Raw genomic sequence first — 15948 nt, forward strand, 5'->3', positions numbered from 1 at the left:
ACAGAAGACAGTGAAAGATAAATGACAGTGTCAGTGACAGTGTCAATGTCAGTTTTGTAATGTCAACTTATCTTCTTATCAAACACCAGCAATAGTCTGGCTTTGGGTGAACCCTGTCTTACCCAAACAACCCCTCCCTTAACTACATCTTCCTACATACCTCAAACTAATGTAACTTATAACAGCATTATTTTTCTTAACGCGCACTTACCACTGTGAACTGTGTTGTGTTTTATGATTCATTTGTGTCCACAAATCATTCAGGTTCTCTCAACTAATTCAAATGTAAAATGTGAGAGTGACATGTGCTCTTTTCGCCCTCTTCTGGCCAAAATTATTTCTTGCAGCTCATATTATCCTCAATGCCCAGCAACACCACGAAATTTAAAGAAACAAAAATGACCCAAACCTTGTATCAAGTTTTTATGTTTATTATCATTGAAATGTTTATTGAAACGCCTTTTGCTCCCAGTAAGGGTCAAATAATAAAAGAAGACTCAATGTAAAGCTTGCACAGCCGATCTGCAGTGAACAGACCTACTATCAAAGTCTGGGATACAACATTTACTTTGGATTGCGCTGGTTCCGAACAAAAAAGCAGATGGTTTATGTAAAAATGAATATCATAGCAAATACCACAGTAAGGGGAGGAGAAATGATTATGTCTTAAAAAGTGATGACAAAATGAACACAGTTAATGGTACAAAACAGGAGAGCGGTGATGAAAATAAAACAAAATAAAAAGTACTGCAGTATCTGCAATCTTGATCACACACATACACACATATACACACTCACTTGCAAACACACTCATACGCACAGGCACACACAAGCTCACTCTCACGCACACACTTGCACACACACATACTGCAGAAGTATCCACACACACACACACACACACACACACAAACACAAACACAGATAAAATGTAGTGATTGAAAATAATGAAACCCTGGTAAAATCTAATGGTATCATACATCCATGTCTTGTGTCTGAAGTGCAGAAAACAAAATGAACCTAAAAAAAATGGAGAGAAATTCAGATGAATAATGAAAAGCATGCCCATCTTCACTGGTCTAACCCAACTTGAAACGACCACAAACCCAGAGTATTGCCCTCTCTACCCTACCCAAACCCCAATCCCTACCCCTCCACTCTACCCTCACCTGCCCCATGTCCTCTTACCCTTCTCATGTCATATCCACATCCCCGCCTGACCCTCACCCTGCCCTCGCCCCCCCCCTTTCCAACACCCGCCTCCCCAAACCTCTCTGCTCAATTTCAGGGTTTCCACACTCCTCTCAGTCGCAGATGAAGGCCTGGTTGGGAGGAGGAAGCAGGCAGACGGGGGGAGACGAGGCGGCTGCTGGTTCAGGCTCTGGTCACCATTTATCAAAAACACAATGTCCAGTCCAGAATACAGAGTGAGGACTCGGGGGTAGAGGAGTCTTGTTGTGTGTTGAGGTTGAAGGTTGTGAACCTGTTTATGTGTCGGTTTTTACAGTGGAACTGGAAAAATCTTATCATGTGTTAGTCTAGATGTGAGTATTTGGGTTAGTCTTGTGCGATGTTGTGTGAAGGCATGGGGGGGCAGTGGAGGTGGGGTTGGCGTAGCTCAGGGCCTTGTCCCTCATCCCTCGGCCCCAGTCAGAGAAGGGGGCAGGGGCAGGTTTATAGGGCTTGCGTCTTGAGCTCGATGGGCTCTCCGCGGGTGTCCTGCTGGGTCTCGTTCTCGGGGGGCCGACTGCCCTTCAGTGTGGCCAGGCGCTCGGACAGACCTCTCATGCGTGGGAACAGCATGAAATCGTACAGGAGGGCACCCATGGCACCTCCTATCATAGGCCCAACCCAGTACACCTGCAGGCAGCAAACATCAGTTTTAACATTTATCAGTTAACACAGTTTTTAGTAATTTATGGTTCCTACTGAGGTTGATATCTTCAGTGTGATTGCAGGTCTTACCCAGTGGTTGATGAAGTTCCTGAAGAGCACAGCAGGGGCAAAGGACCTAGCAGGGTTCATTCCAGCACCGGTGTAGTACATCTGGAACACAAGACACTTGTTACTTATTGTGTTTTAAAATAAATGTGATTATTATTTAACATATATGTTTCCATGTGTCTCACCCCCATAAGATGTCCAATGGTGACAGAGAAGCCGATGGACAGGGCAGCAGATCCCAGGCGTCCGTTTCTCCTCTCATCGGTCACAGCAAAGATGCACACCACAAGCTGCATGGTGAGGAAAACCTCCACAGTGGTGGCCATTCCCAGACTGATGCCAGGCTGCAGCTGGAGACACACAGATGGACAAAAAAATATTTGCACAAGTCACAGAAATCATCGTCTCAGAGCTGTATTGAACATATACCATTAAATTTCCCTTTTTCTCTGAAAAAGTATGAGTTACTGGAAATAATTATATTTCGGGTGTTAAAACCATGGTTTCAATAGATGACCTGGTTGGACTTATAAAACATACTGAACTGAACCTGAAGTGATACCACTAGTGCAATCCTCCTTTACCAAATTAAACAAATTCCTAAACTCTAAAATGTATGCCATGTATCCCATTGATCACCCTACCCAAAAAACTTCTACCTCACGTCTCCCAACATTGCGATATTGGTTTTCTGAAACATCCATATTGGGTTCTTACTGTGTTCATCGCCATGTTGCCTCTCATGTTGCCGGGTGTGACCCCATACAGCACAGCAGCCCCAGCTACAGCACCCAGGCACTGGGCAGCTATGTAGAAAATGGCACGGAAAAGAGACATCTGTGAGCCAACAAGGTAGGCAAAGGTGACAGCAGGGTTGATGTGGCCGCCGCTGATGTGGCCAATGGACTGGATGAGAGTGGCAGCTGCTAGCCCGAAACACAGGGCCACATGAAGGACATGATGAGGCCCGGTGGTCCAGCGCAGGGCAGCGCCCATGCCAAAGAATACAAAGAACATGGTCCCAAAAAACTCTGCGAAGACCGCTCGCCAAAAATTCATGGACCGGAACTCCCACATGGTGACTGTTCACTTGAGGCTCTCCACCAGATGAAGAATATTCTTTAAAAAATAAATCAGGGTGAGTCTAGAAAAGGTAAATGTGTACCTTTTCGATCCTCTTCAAACGCCAAAAATAAAAAAAGGATCTCCCTTTTGTTGTCAGCTAACTCGGCTGACCAAAAACACTCAGAGAGTCAATTCAAAGACAAAACAGGATTTCAGAACATCAACAGATGAATCCAGTCAACGGATCTCTACCAAGCCGTGAACTGGGTTGGTAAAGTCAACTCAGCTGCGTTCGCTTGCCACCTCTGGCCACCTGTCGCAAAGACATAGGTGTGAGATAACGGGGGTGTGTGGGTGGAGATCTCAGGTGGGATGAGTTGTCAAGAGAAGGTGGGCATCAATGCTAAAGGGGTGTTTCTAAAGTAGAAACGGGGATAGACAGAGTGTCCGGTGGACCTTTTAGCCTCTCTGACGGAGGAGAGAGGGCCAGACAGGGGCTTTATAATACCCCCCCAGGGGCCCCAGGTGACGCCATAATCCCCTTGTAGGGCCAAGGGCGGGGGGCGGCAGTGCTGGACATCCTAAATCAAACAAACTTAACCCCTCTGTCGCCCCCCCAATAACAGACCAAGGCCAAAAGAGAAGGCAGTGTATCCTAGAAGAGAAACAGATAAAGCGAGAATGAGTGGAACTCCATAAAAGACATTTAGTGGGAGGTAGGGAGATTTTGGATAAACGGACAACAGGAAGTATTATATCTTATATTCAGAGGGGAGTAGGGAAACTTGGTGGAACAGCTACAGCAAAGAGCAGATGGAGCCGAGAGGAAAGTTTTCTCTGGGGTGTATGTCATCTGTTGACATATTATAACTGTCATAATCAGGGGATGCAAGGACAGAAGACACACATGCATGCACAAATACACGCACATGCACACACACATACATGTATATGCACATGCAGATAATACAGTTGGGGCCCCGGACGGATGTGCCCAAAGCTAACAGTGCTGAACTGACCCATACACTGAAATGCCTGACCCTGTGAAACCATTGTCTGTAATGGGCTACGTATGGACAGAGACAAGACAAAAATACATATTAAACTAAAGCACAGATGTAACAGCTGACAAAGCATTGTCTTAAATTTGCAATGCTAAATGCTAAAGCTATTTTTAAAGCTTCTGTTTACTGGTGAAAATTGTAATGTAATGTAACTGGAGACAATTACGTGACCAAGCACTGCCGATGACAATCAGTAATCTTTAAGAGGAGAAAAAGAAAAGTCTCTTTCTAGTGGGCAGCAGGTCACTGCAGAGGCCTGTGATTGTGAACACTAAGACCTGAACTTGACTTTGCCTCAGAGCTCTGAATCGTCACTGGCACTGCTCCACAGCCAACACCATGTAGCGGAGACATCTGACTAACATGTGCAAGGAAGAAAAACATCAATGGAGAGGGGAAACAGTGAAAATGAAAGTGTGGACAAACACAGAGCCACAAGCAATGAATTAGCAATAATTCACATAACACAGCAGATTGTGTCTTCTGTTGTGACAAGGGCTTCTAGGAGGTGCTAAGCAGAGGTTTGTGATTATGTGAGAGTGTGTGTTTGCCTGTGTGTGTGTGTGTGCGTGTGTGCGTGTGTGTTGCAGGAGGACGTACAACCAAAGCCCTGAAAGTTCTGTGTATGTGTAGCTGGGGAAAGGGAGAGGTGCAGTAGGGCAGCAGGGACGTTGGGGGACGGTGGGGTTACTGAGCAGCACCAGGGCATCGCGCTGACCAGTCGAGAGCCATCACTGTTGGGGGGGGGAGGGGGGGGTGATGAATGCAGAAAGCTGAGCTTGCCGTTTTAACTCCCTTTTATACATGTTAGAAAGAACACACACAATGCAAAATGCTGGCGGCACTGTGGCAGTTATAGCTATTGTGCACGTTGTGTGTGTGTGTGTAAATAGTTTATGTATGAGTATATGTGCATTGTGCATGTGTGTATTCAAATTACACTGCAATAGTGAAACTGATTGCTAACATGGTTTTATTTTAGACTTGTCAAATCCAGATAGTACAGTGTACAGTCAACATGTTTTACCTCAATTGTTAATATTAATATTAAATATTGATTTTAAAGGGTCAGTTCATCCAAATTACAAAAAAACAAACATATTTTCTCACTTACCACCTGCACTGAAAAAAATGAAACCAAATCTATCTGTAAGACTAAATACCACTAGAGGTTATTGACAAAATGTGAGTTATTTTTGTAATTTGGGTGAACTGACCCTTTCAATTGCATGCAAAACATATTTTAAGACAAGACAAACATGGCAACTTAAACCAAAAACACACTCATACACCCAAACACACATGTAAACACACACATGTACACTCATCGTATTAATTTTAAATTACAAAGCTTATTTCCAGTGAAGGTGTTCTTTCTGTAGAGCCATTACAGAGGTATGAAGGTCCATTTGATTGTGAATAGGAGGCCTCGGAGAAGAGATGAACGCTAACAGGCACAGACATGAGAGAGATGTCGGACTGATTGAGAGCATCATTGAACCCACAATGCAAGACAAGGACCTCTTTAGCATTTCAAAGCACCCACAGACACGGGACGCAACTGAAAATGGCGAACATAAGGTTGTTTTTCAGCAGGATTTCAATGAGTCTCCATTATATATTCTAATGATGTGCAAATGTGAAAGTAACAAAACTGAATCTCACAATATTGGCCACACTTTCACATACACTAATGACAGGCAACTAGGACCTCAAAGGTCACATTCAGCCCCTTTAAAATGCAGCTTCCACATTAATTTATCTCCACTTGTGCAAAAAAAAAGCAAAGACTCATTTGAGAATTCGATGAACATTATGAACCTCCAGAACGAGCTGGTGATGTTTCAGTAGAAGGACAGTGAAAGGATAACTCACTGAAATGTGCCAGGGGAACACAGTGATCACTTGACAGTTCCCTTTGTTGCCTTATTTATTGTTACCTGAGCAGCATGGGAGTTTTACATTTACTGTGGTCTCTGAAAAAGAAACAAAAAGGAACCTGTAGGGCACCTGCAGGCCCACAACGTATGTTAGCGAGACTATGTAACTTTGAAATAAGAAATGACACATTCTTCCTCTTATAAACAAAAAGATGAATTCATGCGAAATAAAACCCTCAGTCAACTAAATTCAGTTCATCTCCTCCACTATGTTTTATAGGGAAATATTTTTTTTACTCAACCACATTTATCTGTCAGATGCACTTAGCCTACGTGTTACTTTGATTCCTCAAATAAAATATTACTGTTATGGGGTAGGAATCTTGTATTACCAAAATATTGACTTTGTTTCAGCTCAGTGACAGACTGACTTTTAGACAACATCTAAAGCTCTTGAGGTGTAACTACTTTCACTTAAGTAAAGGATTTAAGTATTTCTTCACTGGACTGGAATTCTTCATAAGGTTCTTTAAAACTCTAAACAGTAACATTAAAAACAGAATAAACACATTTTTTCCTCCCTCGGATCGTTTACAGCAACTGTATAATTTTGTATATTACATCATATGTTATTAATGTTAAATGAGCTCATATGTGAGAAGTTTGACTTAATGCACAGCTACTCCCTTTTCTTTGGTCCCCACCACTGTCAAGCCTACACAACTGATTAACTGTACATCTTCATAAAAATCACTGTGATATTGCAAAGTCTATGTGTTTCTATTTATTTTTTTCATGCATTTGTCCTCAGTTGTTTTCTTGTTTGTTGGCTTGCTTGGCTCTCATGGCGTTCTGTGTGACTGTGGACAGCGATGATCCAGTCATGCTGGCCGTCTCCACAATCTCGATATCCTTACAGGTCAGACATGCCACCAGCTTCTGGCGAGAGGCACTGCGTGCAAAGAAGAACTCATGGGACACTCCCGCCAGTATAGCGCCGAGCACCGGTCCAATCCAATAAACCTGAAGGTGGGCAACAGAAAAACAGGTCATAACGAGATGTGTATAGATAGTGGAATGCATTCAAGAGCTAAATAGACGACAAATAGAAAACTTAGAATCACCTGAATATCTGCTGGGAACAATATTTGGATGCTTTGTTTAGGTAAAAGTAGCTACCAATACAATAATGTAATACCTAATACTGCTAATACCTCTACCCTTTTAATGTAGCGGTATTAGCAGCTAGGTGTACTTAAAGTATCAAAAGTAAAAGTACTCGTTCTGCAGAATAATTGCACCTGTGACTGACATATCATTATATATTATTAGATACTAAATACTGATGCATTTGTGTGTGAGCAGTATTTTACTGTTGTATCTGGTCAAGGTGAAACTATTTTATATGTTTGTATGTATTTGGTAGTTTAGTCTAACAGTTCCCAACCTAGGGGCTCCTCCAAAAGGTCACAAGATAAATCTGGGGTGTCGTGAGATGATTAATGGAAGAGAAAAGAAAAAAAAATAAGTTCTGCTACACAAATGTATGTACATTTTTGGGACTTTTCTCAAATCTTTGCTTTGTTTTGAAATGTAGCACAATTTTACCTCTTTGAGCCTTGAAAAGTTATTTAAATTAAATTATGTGAGAAGTTTAGAGGGGAAATGTCTCTTTGGCAGAACTGCTAACAACTTATAGACTGAAACATGTGACAAGGAGCCTCAACTAGACCCCGCTTTTTTGTAGAAGGTCACAAGCCAAAAAGGTTGGGAACTACTGGTTTAATCTTTAATAATACATTGTATTTTATAAGCTTATCATGTGTTTTGTATGTTTTAAATCTTAAACTGAAAAGTAACTGCAGTAACTACAGCTGTCAGATAAATGTAGTGGAGTAAAAAGTACAATATTTCCCCCTAAAATGGAGTAGAAGTATAAAGTAGCACAAAATGGAAATACTCCCGTAAAATAGTACCTCAAAATTGTACTTAATTACAGTACTGGAGTAAATGTATTTAGTTACTTTCCATCATTATACTAAATTCAATCAACATCAAATATTCACTGAATTTGATTATTCAATGAATGTTATTGTTTATATTATTATTATATTATGAACATTGACTAGCATTGGAAAAATCAGTTGGACAGTTGGACTAGTGTTTCCATGGAGACAGATGTGGATTTTGAGGCTCTCTCTCTCACCCAGTGGTTTTCCCAGAAGCCAGTGACGATGGCTGGACCCAGAGAACGCGCAGGGTTCATACTTGCACCAGAGAACCGTGCCTGACACAAAAACAACACACACACAAAAATTAAGTGCTATTTTTCTTCTTCGGTTTTCAGATCTGCAAACAACACCATGAGCACACATTGAACAAACAGTCTCAGTACTCTTGAGTGAGTAGTATACACATTTTGTACCATTATTCATCTAAAACTCTGATATTTAGCTCTGATTCCCATTTGTTTTTTATGTATAGAGTTGTGCAATTGACCTAATTGAATTCATTCACTTATTTTGTGAACTAATTCACCTTATTCCTGTTTAGCCTCAGAAGGTTTCTTAGGATACCAGTGGAGGGGCGCCCCGGCGTCTCACTTGGTAAAGTCCTTACCGCAGTGGCCTGGGTTTGAGTCCAGCCCTGGCCCTTTGCTGTCTGTCATACCCTCTCTCTCTCCCCTGCCTTTCCTGTTTCTCTCTACTATGACTATACAATAAAGCAGAAATGCTGAAAAAATGATCTTAAAAAAAAAGGGTAGCAGTGGAAATACCCTGGACAAAACTGGCAAACTGCCACCAGAGACAAACAGTGTCTCACACCATTTAACTGACCTGCATGTCTTTGGATTGTGGGATGAAACATGTTTTATACAGTCTATGGATGAAACCCATGAAAAATAAATGCTAATTCCACATAAAATGATTGGATTTGACAAGGTTTGACAAAAATGACGTACTTTCTGCGAGACAATAGCATTAATCATGTCATGTCAAGAATAATCACGTCATTGTACACTGTAAAAATGCCAACTTAAATTCTTTGGCATAAATAATGATTACACATTGTTAAGACGTAGAAGTATAAATTATCAGCATTTAAAGTAAAAAAATATCAGATGTGGCAACAAACCAACCCAGTCTCTTGCTTCAATTAAAGTGGCTGAGAGCAGATAAGATAATTTTGTAGCTGTGATTCATTGCAAAGTGAGAAAGGTCTGTCAACTTGTGTTTTTAGTTGTGGAACCATTTCTTAACTTAAACAATGCTTGAGTTGACTAAATGTGCAGAAACATTAAAAACAATGTTAGCTTAACAGCACTCTTCCCGGCATGTATTGTATTTGGGTTCAAACTCTCCAGAAAGCCTTTTTGTTTGTTTGTTTTTGTTGTTGCTGATGTTTGAGGAAAGTTATGAGGGATGTTTGTCACGTGTCATTTTATACACGTGTCTCTGACACTTGAAGACCACTGACATGGTCTTCAAGTGTCCACATCAACCAATGTTTTTTAAAATACATTTCAGCCACAGATTTTAAACTACGACCATTGATCCAAAGCTGTAGTGTTTGGGCAGTGTTATGTGTGGGGGGAATCAAACATGTAGCGGCTTTAGTAGTAAAAAATAAATACAACTGGAAATAATATTAATTTACTCATGACAGCAAAACCAAGCAGTTGATAAATTGATAAATAAAAACATTGAGTCCATTATTTCTGACAGAAAACAACACAGTTGTGTGTGTAAGCTCTTCTTACCCCTATAAGCACTCCAGTAGTGTGTGCTAATCCAATGGCCAAGTTTCCTGGTTCTGGGCTTTCCCTCCGCCGCTGATCTTCCACTGAGAACACAGTGAAGACCATCTGGAAGGTGCACAAAACCTCTACGCCCAGAGCCTGGGCTGCATTCAACTCAATAGGAACCTGAGTGAGGTAAAAGACGAGCAAGAAATGTAGGCAGGAATATTCTGAAAAGATGTAATGTCTCAAACTTTAAAACATAACCCACTAGTAATCTAAGAACTGACCCTGTTGACAAAGTATTCTGCAGTGGTTTTGAGCGGCAGGGCCAGGTAGAGGGCCCCGGCTCCTAAAGAGGCCCCCAAACACTGTGCAGCAATGTAAACAAGGGCCCTGAGAACATCCAGCCTTCGAGTGGCCAACAGTGACAGAGTCACTGCAGGGTTCACCTGATCAGGGGGCACAAACACATATACATGCTTACATATAACAAAAATTATGAATACTGAAAAACAAGTAAATAACATAAAAACTTAACAACTGCCAGTGGTGGAAAGTATCTAAGGATACTTACTCAGGTATTTGTACATTTTAAACAACTTTATATTTCTACTCCACTACATTTCAGAGGGAAATATTGTACTTTTTTACTCCACTACATTTCTCTGACAGCTGTAGGTATAGTTTCTTTCAGATTAAGATTTTACATTAAAAAAATATGATAAGATTATAAAATACAGTGTATTGTTACATATCAAAGTGGCTCCCAACCGTTTTGTATTGTGACTCCTAATAAAAAGTAGTGTCTAGTTGTGGCCCCTTGTCACATTTCAGATGTCTATGAGTTGTTAGCAATTCCACCAAATAGTGATTTTCCCCCTAAACTTCTCACATGGTTTCATTAAATAACTGTTCGAGGCTCAAAGAGGTAAATATTTATATCCAAAAATTAATACAGATTTGTGAAGCAGAATGTTTTTTCTTCCTCTTTGCCCATTGATCATCTCACGACCCCTCAAATGTATCTTGTGACCCCTAGGTTAGGAATCACTGGACTAAACTATCTACCTGTATATAAAGTAGTTTAAACTAACAGTAAAATGCTGCTTACACACTGATGCATCAGTAGTAACAATCTAATAATGTTATATATGATAATATATCACTCACAGGGGCCATAATGAGTACTTTTACTGTTAATACTTAAAGGACTTTATGCTACTAATACTTCTGTATTTTACTGAAGTAGGATTTTAAATGCAGGACCTTTACTTGTAAAAGAGTATTTTTACATTGTCGAATTTGTACTTCTACTCAAGTAAAAGATCTTAGTACTTCTTTCACCACTGGCAACTGCTATGTTTCCATCAAGAAAAAGTCAATCAGAGAAAGAAAAATAACATTTTAAAATTAATGTGTGACTATGAGACATTCACCTGTGCCCCACTTATTTCTCCAAAGCAATGTCCCAGTGCAACAATCACTGCACCCACTGCCACTGCTGGGTACAGGGGTCCCCCAGGGGCCTCGCCAGGGCCTGGCACAGAGGCACCCAGCACGGCGCTCACTAATACCAAGGTGCCGAGCAGCTCTGCCAGTATGGCACGCCAGAACTGCCGACTACGTAGCTCCTCGGAGAAAGGGGACATAAACAAAGAGGGACCATATTTAGATCACCAAACATCTTTTTTTTATTTTGGGGTAGCTAAAAACAGAAAAACTTAATCAAACTAACTAGTGCTGGGATCCCTCATCAAACACATATTGATACAGTCACAAGCTTTTTATAGTCACAAAGCCTGATGAAGGCTGTATACTGTATGCTGACAATTATGTTTATCAATCTACTTCTTAAGACAGTCCTTCTACTGCTATCAAATGTCAAAGATGACACAAGTGATCTTAAATAACACTAAAAGAGACAATGACAACACTTATTCTATCACCATATCTAACACAAACAAGTCAACTCCATGTCAGTAAGCTGTATTTCAACACTGTAACACATTGTGCTCTTGATAAAAGAAATGCATCAATAGTCCCAAAATTACAACACTTCATAACCATCTGGCCTATAACAGTGTTGCTTTTGCTGCCATAAAAAAACACAAGCACTCCTTGGTGAAAGTGATGTTGGTTAAATTGGTTACTCTTTTGATTCAGGATCCTACAAGGGTAAATCATGACGGGTTTAAACGCTAAGGCAATAAAATATAATGTTTACCTCACGCCACGTCATTTCCAATTCAGTGTTGTCCTCTATTTTATTTTTCGCTGTAGGTCCGTCTGTCCCTCTGCCTGTCCGTGCGTGTAGCTGTTGGGGTCTGAGGGCTTCAGGGTCTCTGCTACATCCCTCATTAACTTGTAGAGTCTGAGAGGTCCTTTGATAAGAGCAGCCTCCCCCTCTCTCAGCCTCTCTCCCTCCTCACCCTCTCCTTACCCCACATCTCAGGCCCTATCAAGTCTTCCTGTGCACAAATATTAGTCAGTGCAAGAACATTGTATGTCTCTCCAAGGTTGTATGTATAGCACCTTCCCAATTTTCCTCCAACACATTGTACCGACCTTGAGCAATTTAATGCATCTTCAGAAAAAAACTACCAGGACCTTTCACTTATCTTTAAACTGAAGTGATTGTGGCCACTTCAGAGGGTTGTACAATGTCTGGATGAATCAAATTCACAGCTGGTTGAAACATTGCAGTGAGGACTCAAGCTTGTAAGCCACTAAATCTGTCAGCATTAGTTTGGATGGCTTCATCATTTTGGCAAATGTCTGTCAGTGTACAACTTGTATGCTGCTAAACTGCCCTGTTGCTTGACCTACCTTAGTGCTACTGTTGTCCTGTTGCTCATATCTGTCTTTGCTTATGTCTGTTTTTGCAAAGCTGTTCTGTAATTTACTTTAATTTACTTTTCTGCTGTTGTTCATGTCTGCCCTTGCTTGTGTTTGTTGTGTTTGTCTTTGTTCTGTAGAAATTTAATTTGGTCTGCTTTTATTGCTGCTCATGTCTGTGTTCTGTTTTTACGGTAACTGACATGCCTTACATCATTATTATTGTTTTAAACTTGTTTTTTTAAATTTTAGATTGACTTTAGGGTGCCAACTTCACACCTGGCCAGGGAATATGGATGAAAATTAGCCTTTTGGCTAACTCTGGCATATTTACAGTAATGTTTACTAATATGCACTGTCCCTGACAAATAAACTGAATAGAATAGAAAAAGAGGCCAACTCGTATTTACAGAAATACATCAAATGGAATAGTCTCAAGGAGTATTGTATCCAAACCCCAAACTAGTATAAACAAGTGTTTACATTATTTTGTCTACCTATATTTTTCCCCAGTGGTGCCAGTTTTACACCCCAAAGTATGAATGTCCTTAACGTACGAGTCTAGTGACATTCTGTATTTTTCTTATTGTCAACAAATCCCATGAAAAGACCAAAACCAACAATGAATTGATCCTACTAACAAGTATTCTTTGTGCAGCCAAAGCCTGATATTCCTCTGTGCGGTAGAGCTCCATTGTTGTACAAAAACTCTTTAAAAAAACATGAATGAGCCACACTGGCTGACATGTTCCTTCATTACAATGAACATGGGCACTGTAGTTTATTTTGAGTCAATCCCTCATACACCGTCCTGCTGCTGTAAATACTCACTAGAGCACCAAATGTGTATCAATCCACAGCTGAAAATATATCCCCAACATATGTACAATTTACTCCTTTTTTTAGTAATGTTTACTAAAAACTACAGTGCCCAGCAGGTAATTAGTTTGAATGAAACTATCTAATAATAAACTAAGATGGTGAACATGGTAAACATTATACCTGCAAAAAGTCAACAGCAACAGCATTGTCATTGTGAGTATGTTAGCATGTTAACATTAGTTTTTAGCTGTGCAGCTTCACGGAGCTGCTAGCGTAGCTGTAGACTCTTAGTCTTGTTTAATATTTACTTCTTCAGTAGGAATCAATGGGTTTGAGGGTGAGTGCCATTGACAGGTTGGTAAACAAAAATATACACTATCACCAGCCTTATCCTTTAACGACATGACACATATATGTACATACAAGAGTATCACATTAACATAACATAAAGGTGATTGTGGCTTGTCTTGTTTGTCTCCTGTTGGGTTGAACTGCGTTGACGTGTCCTAAGCACCTGGCCCCCATTACTGCTGCTCAGCCTGATTTTCATATCAATTATAGGAGAAAGGGGCCATTAGTGAGCAGAGAGGACCAGAGCAACAAGAACACACCACATCCTCTGCTTTGAAATGATCTGTTTGGTCATACATTGCATTTCAACATCAGATAAATATGGGCTAATATGACTTTTCCTTCTATCCTCTAATGCCTTATCTCCTGGAGGTTGATGAGGTTTTCAAAAGGTCCAGATTTGAAGTGAGATGGACTGACTTTCCATGTTAAACGGCAGAAGAAATACAGTAATTATGTGAATAAAGTGAATAAAAGTAAAGTTAAAGGTAGAACCATATGTAAAACTGCCTGTTGTGTTATGTTAAACCCGAATATGTAGATGTAGATCCCAAATATGATATCCTCCCACACTCCTTTTTTTCCTTCCACAAACTAGTGGCGAGGTGCTGCTCTGATCACCATGGGGACAAACTCTTTCATGATGCTGTTGCCATAGAGCCTATTGTGATGCTGCATCTGTGCATGCTTTTAATTTTCACTCTTTGATATCAAACAAACACACACCTTGTGAAGAATTCCTCTGTTTAACTAAAAACTGAGAATATTCACCTTGGTGATGTCGGCAATGTAACAAGTGCGTCATGACAGCTTTGCAACATCTGAATATTGATGTTTCAAATGTGTTACTATGTTATTTTTTTTATTTACAAAAATATATATATATATGTTTTAGCAGCAGAATAGAGGCAGCTGACATGATGGTTGGTTCGTTGTGATATGGAGATGTTTGGAGTCCCAACTGATTCTCCTGATCCTCCAGGCATCAGGGGCCCTCAATTTGGCAGACCGAGTCTAGAATGAACTGGTTGGTTGGTTTGGGGGGACGGGTGGGTGTTGCGGTGTGCCCCATTATGCCGTGGATTACCCCCTCCTCTCCACTGCAACTGTTAAACAGTTATCCCCCCTTTTGTGGGGCTAAGCCTAACTGTGTGGAGCGGGAAGGGGGGGGGGGCACACTGGAACCCGCTGGCGTGGGGAGTTTTCAGCCCCCACCGCCCAGAGTGCTGACACTGACACAATTTCACACACACACAAATATACACACACTCACACAAAGTGCCAGCTAAGGGATTTGAGAGAGCAATAGAGGGTAAAGGTAGAGATGCACTAAAAGACAATACACACATTTTGATTGTTTTGAGTATATCCTTTTTTTTTGGATGCTTTGTAGATTTAAGTGAATATAAGTGTATGTGAGTGTGTTGTACTTGAGTCTCTACCACTGTAGAGCAGCTGGGAGTGATGGCAGGACGTTCCCAGCAGCATGTGCCTCAGACAGGACTCTCCAGGGAGCTGCAGAGCCCCTCCCAAATACTTCAGCATGTTTCCACCGCGGTTAAGGACTCTTTCCACTCTTAAATGTGACACATTGCAGTGGGCTTGTCTTGTGATATACAGTGAGTTTAAGTAGAGGTATGAGGTCAGCAGGTGGCGTGTGAAGGACGTGTAAGACCATTTGTAAAATGTTCACCTGCCAATAAATCCAAAGAAAAGTAGTTGTATTTATTGCAATTACACAATTAGCAGGAATATTAAAGAACCTGTCAGCACACTGTAAATGCAGCATGAACTTTACTCTCAGAAATATTTAACAAATACTAGTGTCTCATATCAGTATATGGTACTGAAATGTGGGAGCGATAACCACTTAATTACACTGGAACATATCAAAAACACAATATAAATTCAAAAAGTTGATCTTTCATTCTTATAAAGTGTAATATACAGGCTGTCAGTCAGGTTGTTTAAATGGTATGTCAACTGTATCTGGTATCAATGAGTCCACAAGGGCTGTCTATCTATATAAGTATATTCACTTGACCGTAATGCTTGTAATTCTCATTCATATCCATTTCTAGGGCTACAACTAAGGATTTATTTTTATTATTTTTAGTCTGTAAAATGTCAGAAAATAGTGTAAAAATCACAATTTCTCAAAGTCTATTGTGATGAAAAGCTGCAAATTCTCACATAGGAGCTGGAACCAGGTAATGTTTGGCAATTTTGCTTGAAAAATAAAACAATC

At 40.6% G+C, this 15948-nt stretch overlaps 2 protein-coding genes and 1 long non-coding RNA gene across 5 annotated transcripts; 1 reads left to right on the forward strand and 2 right to left on the reverse strand.

Moving 5' to 3' along the window:
• Positions 1–410: 410 nt before the first annotated feature.
• Positions 411–3487, reverse strand: mipb (major intrinsic protein of lens fiber b). Its single transcript, XM_044212552.1, has 4 exons — positions 2659–3487; positions 2127–2291; positions 1963–2043; positions 411–1857 (listed from the first exon to the last, which is right to left on the reverse strand). Exons 1-4 carry the CDS (start codon positions 3016–3018, stop codon positions 1672–1674), a joined length of 792 nt encoding a protein of 263 aa, XP_044068487.1. The 5' UTR covers positions 3019–3487; the 3' UTR covers positions 411–1671.
• Positions 3488–5020: 1533 nt separating this feature from the next.
• LOC122883609 (aquaporin-4) lies at positions 5021–13212 on the reverse strand. Of its 3 annotated transcripts, none has more exons than XM_044212556.1 (6): positions 11917–13212; positions 11129–11320; positions 9980–10141; positions 9711–9875; positions 8157–8237; positions 5021–6973 (listed from the first exon to the last, which is right to left on the reverse strand). In XM_044212556.1, exons 1-6 carry the CDS (start codon positions 11929–11931, stop codon positions 6758–6760), a joined length of 831 nt encoding a protein of 276 aa, XP_044068491.1. In that variant the 5' UTR covers positions 11932–13212; the 3' UTR covers positions 5021–6757. The 3 variants fall into 3 exon arrangements, with proteins under 3 accessions (XP_044068491.1, XP_044068490.1, XP_044068489.1); XM_044212555.1 differs by having other exon boundaries at positions 11129–11323; XM_044212554.1 differs by having other exon boundaries at positions 11129–13212.
• Positions 6845–9716, forward strand: LOC122883611. The gene is made up of 3 exons (XR_006379670.1): positions 6845–6979; positions 8298–8351; positions 8504–9716. It is a non-coding gene; the product is annotated as an uncharacterized LOC122883611 (long non-coding RNA).
• Positions 13213–15948: the final 2736 nt, after the last annotated feature.

The sequence above is a fragment of the Siniperca chuatsi genome, linkage group LG10 (genome assembly GCF_020085105.1).
Source record: "Siniperca chuatsi isolate FFG_IHB_CAS linkage group LG10, ASM2008510v1, whole genome shotgun sequence".
In the NCBI taxonomy this organism is placed as follows: Eukaryota; Metazoa; Chordata; class Actinopteri; order Centrarchiformes; family Sinipercidae; genus Siniperca; species Siniperca chuatsi.

Excerpts from the sequence above, each read along its gene's own strand:
- mipb (XM_044212552.1), bottom strand. The coding sequence starts at position 3,018 with ATGTGGGAGTTCCGGTCCATGAATTTTTGGCGAGCGGTCTTCGCAGAG. Across the intron at positions 2,292-2,658 it reads GCAACATGGCGATGAACACA|CTGCAGCCTGGCATCAGTCT; the intron begins GTAAGAACCCAA and ends GTGTGTCTCCAG. Across the intron at positions 1,858-1,962 it reads GGAACTTCATCAACCACTGG|GTGTACTGGGTTGGGCCTAT; the intron begins GTAAGACCTGCA and ends TGCTGCCTGCAG.
- LOC122883609 (XM_044212554.1), bottom strand. The coding sequence starts at position 11,341 with ATGTCCCCTTTCTCCGAGGAGCTACGTAGTCGGCAGTTCTGGCGTGCC. Across the intron at positions 10,142-11,128 it reads GAGAAATAAGTGGGGCACAG|GTGAACCCTGCAGTGACTCT; the intron begins GTGAATGTCTCA and ends CCCCCTGATCAG. Across the intron at positions 8,238-9,710 it reads CTACTGGAGTGCTTATAGGG|GCACGGTTCTCTGGTGCAAG; the intron begins GTAAGAAGAGCT and ends TTTTTGTGTCAG.